General features: G+C 38.1%; 1 protein-coding gene across 1 annotated transcript in view; it reads left to right on the top strand.

The window, feature by feature from the left end:
* LOC149558286 (FHA domain-containing protein PS1-like) overlaps positions 1-7,972 on the top strand; it is a 73,806-nt gene extending 65,834 nt beyond the window's left edge. The window contains exons 7-9 of the mRNA XM_089786115.1: positions 6,889-7,048; positions 7,162-7,436; positions 7,573-7,972. Coding sequence (XP_089642241.1) covers positions 6,889-7,048; positions 7,162-7,436; positions 7,573-7,866 — 729 coding nt within the window. The 3' untranslated portion in view covers positions 7,867-7,972. The remainder of the gene's footprint in view (positions 1-6,888; positions 7,049-7,161; positions 7,437-7,572) is intronic.
* Positions 7,973-12,518: the final 4,546 nt, after the last annotated feature.

The following is a 12,518-nucleotide window of genomic DNA, read 5'->3' on the forward strand; positions in this document are numbered from 1 at the left end:
AGTACTGAAATCATCCTTGAGGAAAAAAATGCGAGATGTGAAAAGAAAAGTAGGGTTCTTGATGAAAAGAACAGAGACTGTATTCTACAAGTATTGCCACTAGAAATTGGTGCTTATGGGTTTTCTCCAACTGGGTTTAACACACAGGACAATGACTTTTATCCATCTGACAAGGAGAATTGGACAAAAGTTTCCTGCCAAACATCAAAAACAAGTACAAGGAACATTGGTGAGGTAGACCAAGATACACATTTTCTTCAAACAGATACAGGAAGGGTGTCATTTCAATCTCTCTCTCAGAATTCAAGGCTGAAGAACAGAACAGCCATAAGATCCTCCTTAGAGAATACTAACGAGTATGGATAATCACCAAGGCTTACAATCTGAGGTAATTTTCCTTTCCCTTATCTGAAGATAAAATTTTATGGGCTAGTTCCAATATTAAACATTTTCCAAGAGATTGGGAATTTTGGAATCAACTATTTCTTTTATTGCAGTGTTTCACCAGAACTTCATTTTGAAACATCCATGTTTTGTGTTTGCTCTGATAGAACTTGTATGTTTGCTTATATCAAAATGAGGAGAGAATCTGAGGTTACTCTTAATATCATGAACAGATTATCCTAGACCACTACATCAACCTAAAGCATATCCTTTATTGTACATAGGGTCTTATTAGTCTGTTGCATTTGTATAAAGTAATCCACAACTGTTGCGCAGATGCTGACACACAAATGTTTCTGTTTATCTCCAAAATGGGATCTGCTATAATATTTTTTTAGTCAGCATAGAAAAATTATATTTCTTTCTTCAGTTATTTAAGCACGGATGGGATGCTTAGGCTAAGTTTTTCTCCTTCAGAAAATAGGCCATTACTCCCAAGATTGTGATGTAGCTTGAAGGTTTACCAGAAGATAAATAACATAAAGTTTGATAGAAATGCTTCCCCCTATTGCATCATCTAGAGATGAATATATAAGTTGAATGTTTCAAATACCAAGTGCTATAAATGTTTTCTCTATAGTTGACAGGAAATATATCATTCAGTGACTAACTGTGTTGAATTAAATTTTCTTAAGATGGTATTGAGGTCAAATTACAATTCATATCCTTTTCTGGAGTATGTTGTCGGTAAAATATATAGTGTAGCCGACGGGTAGAATAGTATCCGAACGGGCGCGTGATACTTGAGTCACCCCTTCGGAAAGGTATATGTATACCGTCCGAGATGGACTTTGGAATCATCATTATGATCATTGTAATCATTGTATTTGGATTGTAAGCATTGAGTACATATAGCATATGTGAATAAAGTATCTATTCTGTGTTCTATGTTGTATCGTGCTATACTACATGTGTTAATTATCCTTTTACCCTGTATGGTAAACATTTGACGCCGTTGCCAGACGTACCTGGAACGAAGGAATGATATGAAGATTAATGCGAATTTGCTTAATAAGGATAGGAACAAGGTGAAAGATAAGGATGAACTACGTACAACACAAGAAATTTTAATTTTAACACAGCAGGCAGAGACTTCAGCAGATTGCCGAGGGGTACCGAAGGGGTGAAGAGGCACAGACGGAGGGAGTGCACTCACCTAGTAGACTGAGGAGTGCCGAGGGGAGAGTGTCCGAATGGAAGAGAAGCAACTCGCACGGCTCGGAGTGCTGAGGGAGCACAAGCGTGGAGTGAACTCTTCATTCCCGATACACCGGACGAATACATACAGGCGGAGAACTGAACAACTTCACTTGAAGAAGACCTTTCACCAGTTGTTGGAAGTAGGGCTATTAATCGAAGCAGCGTGGGTATGCAGAACAATGCGGGTGTTTAGAACAGTGCGGGTACACAAGTACCTCAGAATCAAAGGAAAGTAGCGATGGCAGGTCCTAAAGAAAAATTACCCAAGTTTAACAGTGATGGTACAACAGATCCAATCCGACATTGCAAAACGTGCGAAACCATATGGACGGCAAATGGCATGACAGATGAGGACGATTGGGTCAGACAGTTCCCAACAACCCTGCGAGGTGTGGCAATTGATTGGTTTTTGGACGCCGACCCTAAAAAACTGACTACATGGGCGGATGTTAGGAAGGAGTTCATAGCAGAGTTTCGATTACTACAGGACAATAATGAAATAGTAGCGGAGATATATAGCACCAAACAAGGAAAGAATGAAACAATCCGAGCCTATGCCAGATGGCTGAAAGAGCTGGTTGGGAAGATGGAAAGTCAACTGGCGAACGGATTGAAGAAACGATGGTTTGTGGAGGGGTTATGGCCGACTCTGAAAAAGAAGATGAAAATTGTACCACCTGTGTCGTACGTCGATGCGTATAATCGTGTGATGGATCTGGAAAGCGAGCAGAAGACAAGTAAGAAGAAAAAGCATAAGTCATCGGATTCAGACGATTCATCCTCTGAAAGTAGCAGTAGTGATGAGGAATCGAACAAGAAGGTTCGAGCATTACAAAAAGACATGCTTCGAATGATGAAAGAATTTAAGAATTTGAAAAAGAATCTGGACACATTGAAGGGAGAACTGTGGTGCACAGATTGTAAAGAGGATGGCCATATGAAGGCTTCATGCCCGAAGAAGCAGTTTTGTGACATCTGCCAGGTGGCAGGACATTCATTGAAAGAGTGCCCGTTTAACATGAAAGCAAAGGGGCACCAGTAGGTGTTACTAATGTAGGAAGCGTCCAACAGCAATAACACGAGCAATGATGCAACTTCGAGTGGATATCGCAACAATAATAGATGCGGAAGGGGTGGAAACAACAACAATAACAACGGAGGCCGGAGTCGAATACAGTATGATGTGAGTGGACAGCCGATGATACAATGTTGGGCATGCAATCTTGGGGTCACTTCGCGAGGGACTGTACTACGAAGGAGATGCCACAACTACTATGCAGATGGTGTGGTCTAGGGGACCACGAAGATGCAAAATGTCCAAAACAAGGGTAAATCTATTAAGAATTGAAACATGTGATGAGGAAGTACTGGCAGTTACACCGGAGTAGGCGAGGAAAGAGAAATATCCGGATGCAGAAGAAGAGAAGGAAAGGTTACAAAAAGCACGAGTAGAGATAGAAAAATAGATGAAAGCAGAGAAGTCACAAATAAAAGATATTGCCAAAACTTCGAAAAGAAACTTGGCAGAACAAAACATGGTGAAACAGATAATGCAAACATAAGTGCGGATTAAACTAAATGACCACCTCATGCCACAGTTGCATACGGCTATTATAAATATGATGCCGTCCTCGAGAGTGACAGAGGAAGCAAAGGATAATAAGGAAACAACAGCGGCAGCAGCAGACCCGATGCTACTGGCACTTATGACAGGAAGACACCCAGCAGTAGTGGAGATGGGCATTTTGGGTACTGTGCTAATGAATACAATTGTAGACGGAGGTCGGGGGTGAACGTGCTGCTGGAAGATATTTGGAAAAAGCTTGGACAACCCACGCTATGGCACCTACTTTCCAGTTACTCACAGCAGATCAGCATGGGATAAAGTCATTGGGAACCCTAATGGCACAGAGGGTATGACGCCATCCTTGGACGGGGGTGGTTGGTGCAAGCAAAGGTAAAACATGATTAGAAACGGAACACCGTATCCATGGAGCGAGGAGGCAGAAGATTCATAATTGATTTGCATACACAAATGGTAGGGGAAAAGGCAGTGTCGTTAGACTCAGAAGGCGAAGGCGAGAATGATGACGAAGTAAAAAAGAGGATGGAACCAGATGAGGAAGGGGTGTTGAGATTAGGAGGAGGGTCGACTGAAGGCGACCTAGATTTGGTGAACGGATTGCTACACTGGCAGATGGAAGATTACGAGCTCTTTCCGAGCTGTAATATGTTAAGGGTTGATGAAGGTGAGAAAGGAGAGGAAAATGAATGTCCAAAGGAATACAGAGAAGTGGAAGAAAGAAAGGCGGTTGTGGCTGAAGTTGAAGGGAAGAACATACAGTACGAACCCAGCAAAAGGAAAGATTCCACCGTACGGTACACGATGAACGGACCGCGCGGAGAGAAAAGGTTACACCGCACCTCAGATATAGTAGAAAGGTGCCGACAACAAGGAAAACACATCGTACGGTCTACATAGGAAACAAAGAGGAAGGGCTTAATAAAAACTGTAGTTGTATGAAGTGAAGAGTCTAGAATCAAGAATACAGTTATTGACGGCAAGGAGTGGCAGCCAACGGAATTCATGGTATGGGCCACAAAGGTTACACAAAAATAGGCAAAAGGCATGGCATGACAAGCACTCGAAGTTGAACAGATTTCAATCGGGACAACTAGTGTTGAAGTATAATGGGTGTAACGAGATTAGACCGGGCAGATTTAAAATAAAGTAGGTCAGGCCATATAAGATACGAGAAGTTGGCAATAATGGGGCAATCGAGTTAGGGACGCTGGACGGGAAAGAAGTACCAGATGAGGTGAATGGGTCGAAGTTAAAAATATATCATGAAAGAAATGTTCCCCCGCCAACAAACAACTGAGAAAGAAGAACGACTGTAAACAATGTATATATGTAAGATAAGTAAATGTAGATAAAATATAGAGTAACATAAATGTTGAGTGCAGGTACAAAGTAATAAGAGATCGGATTAGGGAATAAAGGAAGTCATAAATGAAGAACGAGATTATAATCAATTAAGGAACCGTACGGCCACGAAAGGGAGAAATACTGGGACGTACGGCTCAGAGGAAGCATAAATTCTTCACGGCCACTTGATGGGGAAAGAGGAGCCAAGCACAAATCCACTACCGTGTGACCATACGAAACTAGATGGGAGTATAATACCGTACAGCAAGAAATAACAAGCACAAAAGCATTATGAATACTATGACCGTACAGACAATAGGAGAAACATTAATGGCCGTACGGCCTATGGGTCCAAAGAACACCATACAAGGTTAAAGCAGATATTGTACTGCTTGGAGTAGGAAGCAGACTGTGGAAACAACAATATATCGTACGAACAAGTGGAATATCGTACGGCTTGGAAGAATCACGGTTGGATAGAGAAACACCGTACGTTGTACGGTCTGTACAGACATATAGGGAGAAGACATTTAAACGCTAACGTACGGCTGTACGAATACACCTAGTCAATTAAGAAGGCTGTATAGTTGTGAATAAAGGACTATACGGCAATAGAGAAAAGCTAGCATAAAAAATACTTGGCCAAACATTGTAAATTAGTATTCACTGGGAAGTGATTAAGACGTACAAACAAAGAACACATACACTATAGAAGCACTGCATCAAGTGGCCGTACACCATATGGAGTTAGGTTGTGATATAAAAAAAGGGATTAAAGAAGCCGCACTAACAGAGGTACAGTAATAACGAAGGCCATACCAGAGCATTCAAGAGGAAGTAGCCGTATTCTTCAAGAAACAGGAGTTGTAAAAAAGAAGAAGAAAAGAAAACGACGACAAATAAAAAATGATCAGAATGAATAATGCATGATGTCCAAGGGAAGACATAAATAGGTAGATGCCAGAAAGAGTGTGGGATCGGAAGAAAATCACAAAAATGGTGTGTTCCATAGACTTTTGTGTGGGTTTGAGAGTGCTAATTTGGTCTTGGTGGCGGGGCACTACCCCTCGACCTCACCCTGTATTGCGACAGGGAGTGCGCCTGGGGCGCTATCCTAGGACCCTGCGGGGGTGCTACCCCTTGACCCCACTGGGGACGATGCCCCCTAGACCCTCAGTCGGTGCAGTTATCAGTCATGGGATGTGTGACCAGTTGATGAGACCTGGAGTTGCTGTAGGCATAGAGTGTCTGTGTACCAGAGATAGAGAGAACACTGGAGCAAGCCTTTCGAGAAGGGTGCTATGCTTTGAGGCACTCGGAGTAGGTGTTGGACGTGAGGCTGTCTTGGTGGATGCATAGAGAGCTCGGGAGGAGCTGATCATCTAGTTGGAGGCAATAGAGTGACACTTGGCTCAACGTACCCAGGCGTTGGAAGCAGAGAAGGTGGCACGGGTAGCTATCAAGGTTAGATTGGCTAAGGTGATAGTATTGTGTTAGCAGAGGTTACAGATGCAACATGTTGTGGAGACTAGTTTGGTGCAGGCACAAGATGAATGTGAAACTGGTGTGACGGAAATAGATCTATAGTTAGTCAGTTAATGTATTCCATTTTGTTAATTGTCGTCCGGAGACGACTTTTCTTTTGGGGGGATGATGTTGTCGGTAAAATGTATAGTGTAGTCGACAAGTAGAATAGTATCCGAACAGGCGCGTGATGCTTGAGTCACCCCTTCGGAAAGGTATATGTATACCGTCCAAGATGGACTTTGGAATCATCATTATGATCGTTGTAATCATTGTATTCGGATTGTAAGCATTGAGTACATATAGCATATGTGAATAAAGTATCTATTCTGTGTTCTATGTTGTATCGTGCTATACTACGTGTTAATTATCCTTTTACCCTATATGGTAAACAGAGTACATTCATACTGCATAGCTGCATTGAAACTGCTTGTAACTTGCCAAGTGAGTTATTTTGTTAAACCTTCACCATCCAAATAATTGTTTGCCTATTTTGCAGTGGAGTTCTTCTTTCAAGCACATAACCAATATTTTCTATCATAGATAGAATTTGTTGTAGGATGACATTGAAAATTTTGCAAGTTATATTTCAGACACGATCCAATGAATTTGTCGATCTGTATGAGACCTCTTTGTGTGTGCTTTGAGAGAAGATTACTTTTGCTTACATAAGCAAGCGGATAACTTTCGCAAGATAAAATTCTATGGTCACTATATGGTTTCAATGAGTAAAGTTGTGTGAACCCTGCTTCAATTCAAAAAAACTCATTGACATTGGATGTCTCATTTAGGTTCAAATACCTGTAATAGTTCAACATCCAAATCTGGTGGACGCAAAGAAGAAATGGCATATGGTGGTGGATACTGGCTGCCTTATTCATGAAGAATCTTTACAGGCTTTAAAGCAACTGGAAGGCATCAAAGGCACTCATCTGATCATCCCTATAATTGGTAAATTTCATTGTTCTTTAATTCCATGTGCACAAATGCACAAATATTTGTTAGTCAATGCAATAGACTTGTCTAGTTATACTTCATTATTTCTAGATATCCTTCTTTTGCAGTTATACAAGAAATAAATTGTCTGAAATGCCAAAATAAGTCAAAGCAGGAGGAGGCTCAGGAGATTTTGAGATGGATTGAAGTGTGCATGAGAAATAAGGGTTGGTGGGTTCACGTGCAAAGCTCTGCAGAATGTTTTTCAGCTGGAGATGTTATGCCACCTATTGCAGAAGACCATATTCTTGAATGCGCTTTAATGTATGGAAGATTACCAAATGGTGGGCATGTTGTTCTTTTGACTAATGATGTTGCTCTCAAAGTCAAATCTATGGCTGAGGTAAATCATATGAAAGATATATTTCTTTTATGCAAACCAAGAACGAAAGAAATATTAGCATTTGAATTGATCTATTTTAATTTTTAAAAGTGACTTCTTTGATTATTCTGAGCTACAAATGAATGTTTGATTACAGGGGATGTTATGTGAAAATGCCAGGGAATTTTGTCAAAGTTTATTAAGTCCTTATTCAGAGAGATTCTTGTGGTCAGAAAGCACTGCACATGGCTGCAACTGGACTGACATAAACAACGGCAAAATCAGGAAACCTTTTGGGTTGACAAGGAAGTGGGCGTGTTTGAGCATGATGAGAAACTCTTTGCTTCGTCATGAAGAACCAAGAAAGAAGAGTAATGAGGACGCAAAGGGATTAAAGCTGATCTGGCTCCTCATTTTGACCCTTCAGCTTCCCATGGAATATGAAAGATGATTGATAATTAAATGAACAGTATTTGAAAAATGGCTGTCTTTCCTAAAAATTAAAAAATGATGTATACTTTTGGTAGTGGAGTAAACAAATGTTGAAGTTGAATTCATTTGTATTTTTAGTTTTCAAGCTTTGTTTCTTTGATTTTTTGCCATTTCATTTTCTGTATAAACAGTGCCCTTGGCAACATTTTGATAATTTTACTTTTTCAGAGATTATAAAGAAATAGCTTTGTTAAACATGCAGATTTCTCCTGTGGTCCATGATTATTTTCATAAATCTTGTGCAGATGGAACCTTACTGCAAGTGGCCCTTGGTCCAATTCACAGGGATATTACCGCTATGGAAATATAACTATCTCAAGGACTATCAGACTTTCAAATTTGGCTATTATGATCATTTGGAAGAATACAAATTCTCTTACAAATGTTTCATTCAACCCACTTAATACTCCTTTGAACTTAGCTGATCACTTCAAAATACAGTGTCTCAAGCTTGGGTTCTTTTCCAGAAAATCTCACAGGCGTTAGTGTTACCTGCAGACAGTTGTTATGACTGCTAATTTCAGAGAGTTCAGGACAATACATATCAAGATTTGTTCTAGCCATGTATATATAATCAGCATACAATACACCATCTGCAGTTATGCCATGATTACTTTTCTTGCAACCATCGTTGCTTGTTAGATATGATCACGTGCATCAAAATTCATCTGTTTGTATAATATGATTATTAAACTCAAGTCTGGACTTCAGAATCATTTTTTGAATAAAGCGTAGGTACAAATTCTAAACGAAAATATTAGTGATTCTGCAAATTTCACTTTTGATGTTTCGGTTTTTCCCTTAGAAGGTTGATTGTAATTGTGTTTTCTCCTTTTCAGACAATTGATTTTATACAGAAAAAAATACGCATTTCCATAAAACCACTTTGGGTATAATAATCACGATTTCGGGGATAATTATCATAATTGATTCTGTGATAAATGTCTACAATAGCTGGGACGAACCTTTCTTCTTGTGGTAATTTACTTCATACTCTTTTTAAGCTATGAAATTTTGTTGGTATTTCTTTTGAGCATGCATATTTTGTCATGGTGCTGGGCAGGAACTTCACATTTCAGTTTCAGGTAAAGGATCAGATAGGGAGTTATTTCTACTCCCATTCCGTATAAATGAACATAAACGAAGGTGGGTATAAGATATTGGTTCAATCCACAGGGATGTGACCACTGCAGATCTATATAACTAACTCGACAACCTTTAGACTTGCGAATTTGGCTCCTACGATCAACGTGAACTGTAGATGTGTGGTAAACAGGGTTTCATTAACCCACCTAATACTCCTTTGAAGTTGGCTGATCTCTACAGACTAGGGTGTCTTTAGTGTGGGCTCTATTTGAGATAATCCCACAAGCAATGGTGGTTTCCTGCAGACAATTGTTATGGTTGCTAATTTTAGAGTGTAATATACTCACTTGATCTTATCAATTCTTTTAGATCTCTGTCTTGGGAATTTGTCAAACAATTTGCTTGCAATCTGAATACTGAATTTCTGATTTGTTATCAATCTGTTGATGTAAATGTGTGTCGTTGTTTGCTAAGTAGTTCATTCAATAAAGAAACAACGCATAACAAATACTTGCACAATAATATGCAAATGGCACTTATGCAATATTATAGAAGAAGAGTCTGATCACAATATTACCACATTCAGATTTTATCGGTTTGCTTAGCATAACAAACTGATACAGACAGTGTAGATCTGGTATCTATTTCAGATCTGTATACAAGGAGTTGATGCCCTCATTTGTGATCTAACATGATGCTTCAGATGACATACATGTGTGGCTAGGTGCGTGCTATTTTAGCAATTCTGTACGGTCTCCTTGACTGACACAAGTCGTCCCTGATGATTCATAGCCATGTTTGGTCCTGTAGCAGTTATTTAAACCTTGGTACAGCACCCTTAATGACAACTGCAGTTGTATATGGCACATGTAACCTGTACGGTGTTGGAATAGACAAAGTCATTGGAATAGACCAAGTCCACGTCATTCTCCTATTGCAACTGAAACTACAGTTAACTCCACCATGTGTGTGTGTGATTGAATGTCTTCAAACACATGTCAAGGTTGTTAAGTGTTAGTGCTGTCACATTACACCATCCACATGTACGCTCTAGACTCCTCATTTGTAGCTGGAAGTCCTATATTTATAGAGGCTATCTAATCTATATTATTGTGCAGCCAGATTAATAAAATAGTCTTGTTATCTGCTGTCACCATTTTCTTTGTTTTCTATTTTTTAATATGGTATTAGAGCAAATCTGATCCTTGGGCAGTGAGCAATGGGCTAGATTTGAGAAGCTCAATATAGATCTCTTCAAAAAAAATGCATGAAGTCTGTAGAGAAGTATTTGAAGGATGCCAAGATGGATAAAAGCAATTTTCATTATGTTGTAAACAGCAGGAGGTGTTATGACTGTTTTGATTCTTTGAAATACAACCATCCCCACCAAGAATAAGCAGGCGCTCTCTACATACTTGACAATCAGCCTGGCATGTTGATTCAAGTCTTCGAATGAGATTGGTAAGTTAAAGTTTGTTTTTTCTATCACACAATGATGATGATGTGGGATGTAAGTGTATGGATTGGTGGTAAGTGGATATGTCTATTTAAATGTGAAGGCTATGTTGTCAAGTTTTGGTCATGTAATGGAAGATTGTTGAATCAAATATCCCTCAAGTGAGTATTGTACCTAATCTATTGTAAGAGGTGCATTATCGGTTGTGCCCGACACCTCAAAAGTTTTACATATTGATGAACCATGTATTTGAAAAATATTTCTAGAGAACTAGTGAGCACAACAGCTGGGTACCCATGTGACTTGGTAGATGGATTATTTTTCATATGGACTCAATATAAGTGTGCATGAGAAAAGTTTAGAGCTGGTTTCCCCATCGTTAGAATGTTGTTTAGGTGAATAATGGTTTGTGGTAAGCCAAAACCATTTGTTTAGGTGAAAAACTTAAAAGTCTTGAAGAGTTTGTGGTAAGCTAAAACCACTTGTTTGGGTGCAAAACTTATAAGTTTTTTTGAAAGGTTTGTGGTAAGCCAAAACCACTTGTCTAGGTGAGAAACCCAAAAGGAAAATCAACTGCATTAGTTGGGCCAAATCCCAAATGGTTATGGGTCAACCGGTTAAAAACTAATTTTGTTTTGTTGTAAAATAGGTACCTAACAAGGCTCAATGCCAGGACCTATTCTATTTGAATTTCTTATCATAATTTTTTCCACATAAAGAGTCTTTAGTGGTAGAAATTAAGGGAGGGTGTTGGAATAGACAAAGTTATTGGAATAGACCAAGTCCACGTCGTTCTCCTATTGCAACTGAAACTACAGTTAACTCCACCATGTGTGTGTATGAGTGAATGTCTTCAAACACGTCAAGGTTGTTAAGTGTTAGTGCTGTCACATTACACCATCCACATGTACGATCTAGACTCCTCGTTTGCAGCTGGAAGTCCTCTATTTATAGAGGCTATCTAATCTATATTATTGTGCAGTCAGATTAATAAAATAGTCTTGTTCTCTGCTGCCACCATTTTATTTGTTTTCTATTTTTTAATATACGACACTCTTGACAGCCTCTAGGTTGTTGTACGCTACCTTTAAAGTGCACGAATTGGCTATCCAGCTGACAAAATGTTTGTATATTAGAATTTATTAATAGTTTAGAAATTATATAACTGTTATAATATAATTTTAATTTAATATTAAATAATAAATGTCTGTATATTAGAATTTATTAATAGTTTAGAAATTATAAACCTAAATGTAACCATAGAGTTTGCCGGTGGTGCAACATATTTGCACAAAGCTTGCCAGAGCTTGCCAGTGGTGCAACATATCTGCATTGGCCGGATGTCATGCTCAACATGCATAGTCATGGAAGCGTCTGTGCAGCAGTCAAAATGTCTATTTATTTATTACTTAATATGAAATTAAAACTGGCAATTTCATTGTATTATAATTTATAAATGATTAATTAATTACCATACACAACCATTCTCTCGGCTGTATAGCCAATTCACATAGTTGTACCTATAGTTACTAAATTGTCCACGAAACTAAGAGTATTGTACAAAGTGGGGGCATATGTTGCATTAGAATTGAAGTTTAACTTTGTCTTTTATTTTATTTTATTTTAATTTGACAAGATATACATAAATAACTTAATTCTTTTGTAAGTTTTCTTGTTGTATTTAGTTGGAGTTAAATTTTTCAATAACTAAAATACTTGATATAGGTCTTCTTTCTTGATTTACTTGTTATAAAATGTAAATTTTCCAACATTATGGTTGCATCTTTCAAAGTTAACATACTTGACTAAAATATGTCTATAGTATATAATATGAAAATATCAATCAAATAAATAGACAAAACAAGAAACTAAATTTGGATGATACATAAATTTTTCATAATATTATATAAAAATATTAAATTAAATTCATATATTTTTATTATTATCAATTTTAAATTATTTTATTTTAGTTTTTACAATTAATTTCTTTTTAAAATATTTTGTCATAATAATTAGAAATCTTAAATAAACTAAAATGTAACTATATTATATTATAAATATAATTAATA

Source organism: Cupressus sempervirens, chromosome 5, assembly GCF_028749045.1.
Source record: "Cupressus sempervirens isolate cs-2001-9-10 chromosome 5, ASM2874904v1, whole genome shotgun sequence".
NCBI lineage: Eukaryota > Viridiplantae > Streptophyta > Pinopsida > Cupressales > Cupressaceae > Cupressus > Cupressus sempervirens.